The sequence below is a fragment of the Crassostrea angulata genome, chromosome 8, assembly GCF_025612915.1.
Source record: "Crassostrea angulata isolate pt1a10 chromosome 8, ASM2561291v2, whole genome shotgun sequence".
NCBI classification, from domain to species: domain Eukaryota; kingdom Metazoa; phylum Mollusca; class Bivalvia; order Ostreida; family Ostreidae; genus Magallana; species Magallana angulata.
The window spans coordinates 3,346,366-3,359,526 of NC_069118.1; the positions used below are offsets into that span (position 1 = coordinate 3,346,366).

Sequence of the window (13,161 nt, forward strand, 5' to 3'; positions counted from 1 at the left end):
GTTCTTCTTCTCTTGCAGCATTAACTTATTACAAGATCGGCCTTTTTGGTGTATCTAATCGAATGTTTTGTAACTGTGCTCAGTTTTGTTGTAATGTTTGCATTTAATCATCTGTTAAATATACTAATCGCAGTTGTTGCAAAGATTTTGAGTTTTAAAAATATTGAAAACAAAAACGTTTTATCGATATGAACTTGTTTTCTTTCATAATCGAATCCTGTAGATACTTTATAAACATTTTAATATATTAGCTTTATTTTATACTTACACGTTTATATGTTTTAACATGCTTAAAGTATATATCGAACACCTTAAATATTTTAATATTATAATGACTTAAATAATCAAACGTAATGACCTCCACACATACTTTTAATTTATGCTATCATTTTGCAAATGTAAATTTCTCTGATTTACTCTTAACATGATTAAATTTTATATTGCTTGGCGCCAATTTTTTTGTCAGCGGCGCATACAATTAGCTCATTATCGCTACAAAGAAACCGTTTAATGTGTCAGAGTTGTTCGGTAAAAAGATGAAACCCAATGAACAGATTACCTTGGGTAATATTCATAGCCTTCACATTACAGCTAAACAGTTGTTTACATAATATTTATTGTATTTTTAATAATTGTTTAAGAATGTAACGGTGGGATGCACAGTATGTTGTTAATAATGAATTTCTATATAAATGGTCATGATATAATTCACAAAAGCAGCTTTTTGGTAAGGTATATGTAATGATGGTTTTTCGTTCTAGAATGTGACAGTGGTAAGTACGGACCAGGATGTAGTTTAAACTGTGGAGCCTGTGTCAACAACACGCAGTGTCATCACATCAACGGGAGTTGTCTACAGGGGTGTGGTCCAGGATACAGGGGTCAGAAATGTGATGAAGGTTTGTGTTTAACTTTGTCACTCCTAATAATGTGATTTATAGCATACTGTAGAATCATTAATTTTCGTGGGGGCCAATTTTCGTGGATTGCTAACATTTTACAGGTTCGTGGGGACGTAATTTCGTGTATTCTCTTAAACATACAGAGGAAATATGACTTGATTACCCTAATTTATTAATTTGTGGAGGATGTTAATTCGTGGATGAAAGGTACCAACGAATTCCACGAAAATTGAGCCACAACGAAATCTAATGATTCCACAGTACTTATATTTATATAATGAACGATATTGGACGTTATATAATATGCCATTTCAAAATGTTCATTTCATTCAGAAAAATAATAATCCTGTTTTGCATCGGTTAATATATATAGTTTTAAATCAAATTAAAACCTTACACACACACACACACACACACACACACACACACACACATATATATATATATATATATATATATATATATATATATATATATATATATATATATATATATATATATATATATATATATATATATATATATATATATATATCACATTCAAGCAGAATGAGCCGATCAGGCGAAAGGGCTCTGGATTATATTTTAGAGAAATGGATTATTTTGTTATCGTCTACCGAAACCTTTTTCTATATCGTTACCTATACCAAAGACTTTTTCGTTTATATATATATAAATATATATATATATATATATATATATATATATATATATATATATATATATATATATATATATATATATATATATATATATATATATATATATATATATATATATATAGTTTTACGATCATAATATCTAATACTGCAAGAATATTTTTTTATTATATATTGTAATGGGTTTAAAAGGGCATGTTTTATTCTTAAGAGTGTGGCGGTGGTAGGTACGGATCAGGATGTAGTCTAACCTGTGGAGCCTGTATCAACAACACACTGTGTCACCACATCAACGGGAGCTGTCTACAGGGGTGTGAGCCGGGATACAAGGGGCAAATGTGTGACAAAGGTGTGCTAATATCCTTGTGTTATTTCACTAGTTTCTATTATAATAATAACGAATATTCTTGCTTCAGGGATTCCTGGAGTCAAACCAAACTTGAAGTGATTTTACAACTTCAACTTTTACAACTTTGACTGCGAAACGTAAAATTATTATCTTTAAATGCAAAGTTTTACATCAAAAGATCTATATCATTGTTTGTTTTGCCTTGGACTAGAATGCATGGACGTCATTGGATGAATCGCGTCACGTGATTGCCTTTTAAATTTCTTTACAAGGCAAGCGTCAAAATTTATACGGCAGCATGGCAAACGTTACGTTGTTTGAGCTGATATTTTACACAAGCGTTCAACAATGCCTTTAATGTTTAAGCCCCAAAGTATTTAGAGTGCGCGGGCATGTTAAGGCTTCCCGATGGATTTTGCAGCGATATGTAGAAAGTCACTTGTCTGTACTTCATACGATATGACGTCATAATTAACTTTGACGTCACGATCTGCATTCCTGTTGATAGTTCTCAGGGAATGTATCTTAACGTTAATAGTCAATTATATCAAACCAGTATAAAACCGCATGTTTCCTTTACAAAGATGCTGCCGTTAATGCTAGACGTACATAATTCATTCATATTAAAAACCAGTATCAAATAATCGGCAGTTTTAAAGCTTCGTTTTAAGTAAAAGACTATTTATAAAATAGAGGTTTGGAGACTCTCCCTGCTACGTGTAAACAACTGTATGAAAAAAATTTAATGCATGTAAAACAAGCTTGGCGCAGGTGAAAGATCAACACAATTTTAGAATATTTTACGTAAAATCGGTAGAGAATTATAAGTACCAATGTGAATCGTGCTTGGGAAACTTACGGATTTACCCCAGTTTTTTGTAAATCGCTTTTGATTAGTAAAAATGTGCATTATTTTGATGATTTTGAGGAATGTTTCAACAATATCTTCCATAAACGAACTATCTATTTCTTTCCCAAGCAAGAACTTCAAAGTATATGACTTAACAAAGAATTTTTCCTAAACATATGTATGATTTAATGTCATTAATCACCTGCGCCGATGCGATTTAAATAGATCATTTGCAATATTAGGAATCGCCCGTCACGTGATTACAAAGTACATATGACGTCACAAAAATGCATCAAATATAATGTTTAACATCGGTGTCAATAAATGTAACATAAATTTTAAGAAATACTCCCAATACTAGCATCGGGACGCCTTAACATTGCTGCGTGATCCCCTTTGCCCGTGACGTAATTAAACGATCCTATTTACAATGGCACCCAGGTTTGCGCAGACGACTGGCGAGAAAGGTACAATATTAAAGGATAAGCCTATGCATTCAATTGTTATATATTATCTTCCGTTGTTCACATATCAAACTTTAGGTCATCGACAAAACATTTCTGTAAACAGTCAATAGCAAACCTTTAGTAATATTGTTGTCTAATATACAATTTTAACCCCTTGATAAGGTCAATTCAATGATTTATAGACCTACTAAGATAATATTTTTACCAAAGACGAAGTCCGAGGTAGATAAACTATCATCTATAAAACCATAAATTGGCCGAAATCAAAAGGCTTAACTTGTTTTATCATGATAAATCTATAATTCTATTATAATAAAACAGAACAAAAAATATTTAAGTTATAATGTTTAAGCGTTAATTTCGCTATTGTGACGTCACAAATTCATGCATGCTTAAAACCAGTTTTTTGTCATGAAAAATTGTTTTTTAGTATGAGAGGTTTATAGTATTTTTAGGTTTGTAGTATTTTTAGTAAAGTGAGGTTTACAACAGAGTTACTCATAAGCTTGAGAAAAAGCCTTAGTTATAATAAATATTTTTTCAAACCATAAAAAGCTTACTTTTGTAAATATAAACAATTTTGAACACACAAGGTTTCAATTTGATATTATAAAAAAAATCTTCTCTCAAACTTTGATAATATCTTAGATGTCCGCACATTAAAACTACAGCTTTTTTCATTTTTATTATGGCAAAGAGACAAGAAAGCAACGATTAAATGGACTTAGTCGTTTTTGGCTTTGGAACAGTAAAAAAAGGGTAATCAGTCAGGATGTGTGGCAACCAAATTTGTTAAATTTTGAAATTAAAATTGAGTTTAACGAGGCCAATTCTAATTATAGATAGATAGATAGATAGATAGATAGATAGATAGATAGATAGATAGATAGATAGATAGATAGATAGATAGATAGATAGATAGATAGATCGATCGATGAAAATTCTTGCATATAATTTTACTTTTATATCAATGAATTTTTTTGAGATTTTTATTTTCGATAAATAAAACTGTTAAAATTTCGTATATCATTTTTTAAGCCATGACAATGAAGTCTTAGTCAGAATATCAAAGACCATCTCAAATGAAAGGGCAAATAAAATCTTTTAAAAAATACAAGCATTATTATACAAATTTATGTGTACCTTAAATAGCACTGACACAACATTCAGAAATGTAGCTTGCATAAACAAAACCCATCAAAATATGTTGCTTAGAGATGATTAATTATATGTCAATTATTGATGCAGGCATAGTCAGTTTTAGGTTGTTATATGTAGATTGAAAACACTTTTAATAAAAAGGTAACAAAGAATCGGATTTTCACAAGATTTCAAATGTGAAGTAGCATAGAACTATATTTTTAAAATGTTCACATATTTTCTCAAATTCTTTGATTTATTTAGTGTAAATTCCGTAATAATATTAAACACAGAAAATATATTAATGTTATTTTAACAGTTAATAATAAATCATTTTGTAATATAGTTAGAAGCCAACCTATTATTTTTGTTGTAAATTGGAAGTAGCACTACGGTTGAAACACATATAATTTAATATTTATTCGTTTGATGAGATATTGGCTCTTCTGATTGGTCGAAAAATTTCTTTGATACCTGCATCAATAACATTTTTGCCGGATCTACTTTTCTCAACTGTTCTGATCTAAAACAATTTATAGATTGGGAATTTCCTAAATAAACACTGTCAACAAAATGTAACGTTGTGTCTGTTTTATTGTCAGCAAACAAAATACAACTTTATAACATATAACATTATTTGATTCACGAAATAGAAAATTAAGTTTCTTCTCACGATTTCGTCTGCTTGAATTCAATCAACATTACTGTGATGCTGGCTGTTTCTTTTCCAGAATAATCATAACGAGCATATAGGCCTATACACTTTCACAGTAACACAGCTGTTAAAATTTGGTACCGATGATTTTTAAATTTACACACGTACATGATCAATCATCAGAATAATCATCGTAATGCAAAGCTATGAGTAATGCATCGCGCATCAAGTACATCACTGGCTATCTAGTTACCACAACGTTTACAAAAGTCGCTTAAACATACTATTCTTTGTCGAAATATCAGCTATTTTCGTCCACGATCGCCTTTCCTTGGATGGTTATGTCCAGTTGCATATTCCAGCGATCTCACATGAAACTAGTTTTATTACGAATCGTTCTGCACAGTGAATAATATCACAAGCTATCGCATGTATTTTCCTTTCGTTTTTAATTCAGCCGGTTCAGATTTTAACTCACTTTTTGTGTTTAATCCATTAATTTCAGCTCAGTAGCTCTGCATTAGCTGAAGGCGCATCCATTTTGAATATTGTTGCTGTTGTTGTTTTTTATTCATACGCGCCGCTTCATTTACTTTATTTACATTTTTTATCAATGGCACTTCACATTGTTTGATTTGAAAATGTTTTATTAAATGATAAGAAATAAAGATAATAATTTTTCTATTTATCGACGTATCCAAAAAAAAATATTGACCGGAAAACTTTTTCATCAATGCGCTATGCGCACTGATAAAGTTAAATTAATGAATTCTCCTGATTTCTTCTGTGTTTCTATCGACCCACCGAAGTTTTATACGTTCTTATTATTAAATTAATCGCTGTCATGTTATGCTGAAGCGAATAATTGCCATACAACTTTCTGAATACTTTATTAATATTGGTTGGAAACCCACGGCCATTCTCCGAACTCATCGACGCTTACTATACGTTTGCGAGACTGGTCGTTGGTTTTGAACCATTTGTTTATATACATTTTGTGTTTTCCCAATAAAAAACATTTTTGTGCAGACTAAGTTACGAAAACAATGCGAAATATGTTTTATATCGAATGCAAAGGCAGCATTCTTACGAAATGTCAGTATCAACTTGTGCGCAATATAACGTTTGGTTAATTTGAAATGTTATTCATTAGCTGTTTTCTTTTTAAATTGACGTGTTATATTTGAATAGGAATCTTTAAATTGCGATATTTTAAGTAAGTAAAATTCCAATTATTATCTAACACAGCGAACGCTAAATAAATAGCAAAACCAAAAACCTTTAAAAACCACAAACAAACACACAATAAAAGTACGTTTACAATGCCGCCATTTGACGTCATTTTCTAAGCACTGTGACGTCAAAAGATATCAATAATGGACAGCACTGTATGTCGTTAATAATAAATTTCTATATAAATGGTCATGATATAATTCACAAAAGCAGCTTTTTGGTAAGGTGTATGTAATGATGGTTTTTTGTTCTAGAATGTGACAGTGGTAAGTACGGACCAGGATGTAGTTTAACATGTGGAGCCTGTATCAACAACACACAGTGTCACCACATCAACGGGAGCTGTCTACAGGGTTGTAGTCCGGGATACAAGGGGGTAAAGTGTAACGAAGGTTTGTTTAGAGCCCTTGATTTATATGTATCGTAAACAATTATTTAGAAATTGCAATTATTTTCTATGATCCGTCATTTACGGTTCTTATAACACAAATATTGAAACTATTTAAATCTATTGTTTTACGTGGACTCTTACCACAAAACTTGCAAAGAAGAAATTCTTTGATATTGTAGAATGTCCCTCTGGTACATATGGCATATACTGTAGAGAAACCTGTAGCGTGAACTGTAACATTTGTCAACACTGTAACAAAACATCAGGAGAGTGTTTGGGAGGATGCCAGCCCGGCTGGAAGGGATTTCATTGTGATCAAAGTATGATGGCAAAGAGTTTGAAAAAAATAAAAATTTATTTTTAGTTTACATTTACGAGAAATAAATAAAGATTAAATAACACTTTAAAATAGTTCCATACAATGCTGGACTTTGAAATAGATATATACATTTTTTTGAAATTTTGATTAAAATATGCAATTTGTAAATCTATTTTTTTTCAAAATGTATTTAGTATGCATCCAGGGAACCTACGGAAAAGACTGTCAGCATAGATGTGGTTCCTGCAATAATCAGACTCACTGTCACTATGTGAACGGGAAATGTTTTGAGGGATGTGGCCCGGGATATCTAGGCGATAAATGTGTTAATGGTAACAAAAAAAATTATTGTTTTTAACATACCAAAATCACACCTATTCGTTAATAAAAATACATTTTCTGAACAAAGTTTCTATATTTTTAGTCGCTGGAGCAAATTGAAAAAATGTTGAAATGGTTTCTCCATGTATGTTCTTACTTAGAGCATATAATGGCTTGAATATAAATACAAGCATTGAATATCGTTAGATGTCGTCTGTGATATCGCGCTTAAGCGCTTAATGATAATATGTCTGCAAATGCAATTTTTCGTTTCTTATCGTTCTAATAACACTACTATTGAAACTACTTAAATCTTCTTTTTTACTTGTGGGTATATTAGTCTTATTATATTGTTTGATTTTAAAATTGCGGGAAATTGAATGAATTAAAGGCTTGGAAGATTCATGGTTTTTTCAATTTGGTTCTATTTTGATTAAAACTGCAACCGTTTGTTTTTTTCGAGTCGATTTGATGAAACAAATATCAGTCGTAAAATTTCTCATTTTAAATTAAAAAAATATACTTTACCATGTTAAATTCTTTACTTTAGAATAAGAACAAAAATTTGAAAAAAAAAAAATATTCAAATTAAATATAAGGACCAACCTAGAGCAAGCTTTTAGGGAGTCTTCACATCTTCCTAAAAAAAAATAAGAAGTTTGTGAAATCAGGAAGACTTCAAATACTTGACAATAGCATAACGATAACAATGATCTTATACAATCTTTAAGTCTTTAATAATATAAATTTAATACGTCAATGAAACAAGTCAATGAAAAATAAAACAACTTCTAAAATTCAAATTTAAAAGATTATCTTATTTGTTAAATTTAATTTATTTGATGTATTCATATATGTTATACATTGCATGATTTTAATTGTGTTCGTTAAATAGCAATAAAACTTCTGTACTGTTGTGCATTTTGAAGTATTTGTCCAACCCTTTGATCCGATTACAACCGCTATGCAGAGGATCAATTAACTTGAAGATAACTGTAAACAAAGTGATTTATGATTATTTCAGCATTAATTCGGCAGTGTTATTAACAAATTACAAGTTACCAACTACTTATAATATAAACACCTAAAGATATAAACATCGGTTGTAATTTCCAATAAACAGTATGTGGTTGCATCACCGTACAGTACCGATAAGACCAAACCTTACACCAGAGTAAACCCCAACTAAACATAGGGATTACTTTTGGAGTTTACTTAGGGTTTACTCTGGATGTACTTTGGATTCATTCGGGGTTTACAATAGGTTTTCTCTCGTTTTACTTTGGGTTAACTTGGAACTTGGTTTTAAGGTCAGCTGTACGCAATGAAATGTGCAGCAGACACCTCCTTTATCTTACCATCCTACCGCCCGTAATGCCTGCCCCTTGTATATTCCGAGTACACAGTAAGCGTCTGCTTTCAGGGGTATACTTCTGACCATGTCTACTCTCTGTGTCCACTGTGGGTTTTCTTTCGGTTAACTATAGGTTAACTCTGGGTCCACTATAGTAAACCCGGAGTAAATCCAAAGTAAACTCAGAAAGTAAACCCTGGGTTTAGTTGGAGTTTTCTCTGTTAGATTGGGTCTGATCGGCACTGTTTGCATAACCACTAAACATAAGACGGCCGCTAGTTGTTTATCACAACAGGGGTTAACTGAGGCTGTAAAAACGTCTTTTGAACACTGGATGAAATATCTGGTTTCAGCGCTGCGGAAACCCTTTGGAAACTCTGCGGAAACTTAAGGTTACTTTAAGTTTCCGACAGGTTTCAGCACGGAAACTTCAAGTTTCATTAAGTTTCCGCAGTGCTGAAACTTAGGCTGTCCATGAATCCAAATGGTTTCCGCAACGGAAACTTACTGAAACTTGAAGTTTCTGCATAGTTTCAATCTCCATATATGTTTGGGATACATATTGTTTACAAATGGTTTCCGCGACGGAAACTTACTGAAACTTGAAGTTTCTGCATAGTTTCAACCTCCATATACAATTGGGAAACATATTGTTTACAAAGGGTTTCCGCAACTGAAACTTACTGAAACTTTTTATATTTTTGCTTTCACAAAAGCTGAGCAAGGTTTCTACTTTATGTAAAAACAAAACAATTTCAAACAGTTCCTAATTTATTTTGTTCAAAAATCTGAAATTGTTTCCAATAATAAATAAAATACAGCCAAGATACAATAATGGAGAAACATCCATATAGCAATTCCCTTATTAGGGACTTTTATTTAAAAATGATAAAATTGCACAAGAAAAAAAACTCCCATAGAAATCTTTACATTTGTATTTTCTTTTCATCTCGATTAAATGCCTATCAAATCTCCCTTTAAAAATGCAACAAAGATCTTACTTTTTTAAAAATATGAATGCAATTTACAAAATAACTGCACGTACATGAATAAACAAAGAAAACTTCACTGTTACATGAACATGATACACTTGTCTCAATTTGTTTTGAACTACAATGAATATGTACACCATAAAATATTTTTGAAAAAATACACTACAAGATAGTAGTTGACTATAGAGGTATGAGCCAGATTTGATTTGAATATGTCAATAAATTCCAAAATGAGGTCAAAGTGACCCACTTACAAGTTGGGATAAACCTTTTCTTTGTTAGTAATATAATCTAATGTTTTACAATAGAACAGGATTTTATATCATTTTTTTGATAATCCATTAAGTCCAAAGTGAACTTTTCATTTCCACCCATGATGTACCAACTGATCAGATTTTAATATCATAAGCCTGTCAGTATTTAATAGATGACCCATAGGGAGATATGAAAAGCTTGTTGGCCAATAAAAAGCTAACAATGGAGCAGATTTACCTTCCTACATTTCACTACTTTACCTACATTAATATTTTTAAATCCAAGACATGAAGTAAAATATACATTGTTTATATACGACAAGTATTACTACATGTACATGTACTTGCTTTTTGTAGCATGAATGTATAAAATACAAAGTATCACACAGATCATTCACCTTACAATTCTCATCAATACCAGCACTTTACTTATGATATAAAAGCTAATTCCAATTATATATTAGTTACATAACACAGATTAAAATAAAACCCACATGGAAACAACTTTCCATCCAAGTAATTTTGTTATATAAAAATTGTAATACATGGGGTATTTGTTGTCTTTATATATTTTCATATACGACATAATTGAATATTGTTTGGTGTATTTTATCATTTCTATGACCCATGCATTCATCTCCTAATGCAGTGTTTTTACATTTAAGATTGGTTTCTTAATTTTTCATATATTGCTGCAAATAAAAACTAAGTTATCAATAAATGTTTAAACAAAGAAAATGGAAAAAAAAGTAGTTAACACTTATCAACTTGGAGGTGTGAGGATATATGTTACATGGAGTCTAATATTTTATGCAATATTTGCAAATATAACAAATTATTTAAGAAAATGAAAGTTAATATCTGCAAGGTCTAATCAATCATTTAATAAGTCAAAACCATGTGATTTTCTAAGATTCTAGCTTACAGACAGACATTGTAATATACTGGTTTTTGATCATATAAAAAAAAGTACTTTTATAGTTTATAGGTTTTTTGAAATGAGAATACTTTACAGTTAAAAAGTCTTGTTCTGCAGAGGTTTAGTCGGGTCGTAGAGATGTGTCCATTCGAATCAATAAGGAGTGTCCTTGGCTGTTGTTGATGTAACCCGAGTCGTAGTTTATGGAAATAGGCCTTTTTGGGGGACTTTCGAGCATTGTCCAGACCGGTGAAGCACTCATATGATCACATCATGGCTACAGCAGACTTAGTAGTTCTGGACAGTGGTAGCATTAAAATTCTTCTTCTTGCAATGAACTTGTTCCATTCACTGGGCTGTACTTCATGTCTGTTCTATTTATCTTAAACATGAATGATAAAGTTTCATTTAGATTTTTAAACAATAAACATAAGTCATTCAGCCTAACATGTAATAAAACAGAAGCTACTATATGCAGTTGCCAGTTGCTGTTTAAACTATGTAATATAATGACTACAATAGTATCTGGTCTAAAATGTTTCATTTTATGTTTGAAGCTATGTTATTTTCATTTTGATTCAATTATTGTTTGTTGAACAATGGAAAAACTTATCAACAATAAGTTTGTTTCACCCCCCCCCCCCCCATCTACCTCCTTTTCAAGAACTTAGACCTGGATTTCCCAAAAATTACTACAGTAAATTATAAACATCCAACACATGTATAAGTTATTGGTGAAAATAATCAATTTCAAAGCAATACCTTGCGTTCACATCGTCCAGCTGGTCAAAACATTCACCCGAATCACCGAACAGAGGATGCAACTAATCACCGGAAACATTGACTTTGTATGCTGTCAATGCTGAAAAAGAAAAACGTGAAAGATTTCATTTTCCGGATTTAATTAATAAATTTTTTTCGTTACATTTAGAGTTTGTAAATTGTATAATGTGCGAAATATACATTGTTCGTCTTGTTTACCAACCAAGCATTCATATATTAGGGACGTTTATATAATTATATATGTGTATACCTTGGATAATCTTGATTATCATGCATATAAAGTTGGTTAATGGTTAACTTGGTCAAAACGTATATTTAAAAGAGATACGGTAATAAAAATCAAAACGCCGAACCAAGTTTGAAAAAATGACGCCATCTTGATTTGATGGCGCGAGATCTCGTTTACAAATGAGAGATAAATTAGAGCCTTGAAAATGTTATTGGGAGTATCTATACTGTGAATTACGTTACCTTGACATGAGTTCTTCGTTCCTGCATTGTCTCCTTGTTGTAGAGGCTATTAATGCTTCTCAATTCTCCATTTTATAACAGCACCTTCTTGTCCATTTTAACCTTCGCTCGGAATCATAAAGTGCGCCAATACTGACCAATCAGAACCCGCTAAATCTTGGAAAAGTGCATCTTGGGATAGTTTAAAATAAATAATGTTTAATCAAAATTATCATTTTTTACCGAATAGTATACTTTTTACATGTATATTTATTTTGAATAAGAACTGTCGGAGTCAGTATTACCTGGTTAAATACGACAAAGTATTGGCGTGTGTTTGTTACAATTGTATTTGTAACACGTGATTAACCAAAAAAAAAAATGGCCGACCTTTTGTTTACAAATGTCTAATGAAATTTTACAAGTTTTAATGAGACATATGTATCAGATTTTGTCTTTAACTATATTTTATTTACATGTACTGATGATTTTGCCAAACTAAATATGATAGAGCCATATATAGTTTACTGACAAGTTAGTCTTGAGCGATTCTAAGCACGGTCATATTCTTATTCAAAATATAGAGGTGTGAAAATATTATGTTCATCACAGAGCAGGTTCTGCATGAACACACACAGAAATCACAAATATAATTAGATGCCGATCAATTAACGGGGTCCGGTTAACAGCGTTCACCCGTACGGTGAATTTACAACTACGATGAATTGATGGCAATTATTTTACAGTTACACATGTGCACTGATTGGTCATGCGATGAACAGTATGTTAAGAATACTTATGAATTAAAATACAAACGCGTTAAACAAGCCGGGAAGTAAGACGTACACGTCGGACTGATATATAAACAAAATATAATTTTAATTATTTGGTATACTTTCTACATCAAATGTATACGAATGTATAATCAAATTTTAAAAATGGGATTAAAATCACGTGCACCACATGGCTAGTGCTTGATTTTAAACTGATTTTGTAATATAACGTATAACTTTAGTAAAATTATAAATAATGCTTATTATATCTTATAACAGAAACATGTGCATGTTTCATAAACATGTATCAATATCTGTGTTTACAGTACAGAAAGTAAATACAAAGTAAA

General features: G+C 31.2%; 1 protein-coding gene and 1 long non-coding RNA gene across 2 annotated transcripts; one reads left to right on the forward strand and one right to left on the reverse strand.

The window, feature by feature from the left end:
* Positions 1–536: 536 nt before the first annotated feature.
* LOC128159173 (multiple epidermal growth factor-like domains protein 10) lies at positions 537–7,240 on the forward strand. Its single transcript, XM_052822233.1, has 6 exons — positions 537–564; positions 762–899; positions 1,773–1,910; positions 6,510–6,647; positions 6,826–6,974; positions 7,160–7,240. Exons 1-6 carry the CDS (start codon positions 537–539, stop codon positions 7,238–7,240), a joined length of 672 nt encoding a protein of 223 aa, XP_052678193.1.
* Positions 7,241–10,125: 2,885 nt separating this feature from the next.
* Positions 10,126–13,161, reverse strand: LOC128158721 (uncharacterized). Its single transcript, XR_008240035.1, has 3 exons — positions 12,060–13,161; positions 11,568–11,667; positions 10,126–11,187 (listed from the first exon to the last, which is right to left on the reverse strand). It is a non-coding gene; the product is annotated as an uncharacterized LOC128158721 (long non-coding RNA).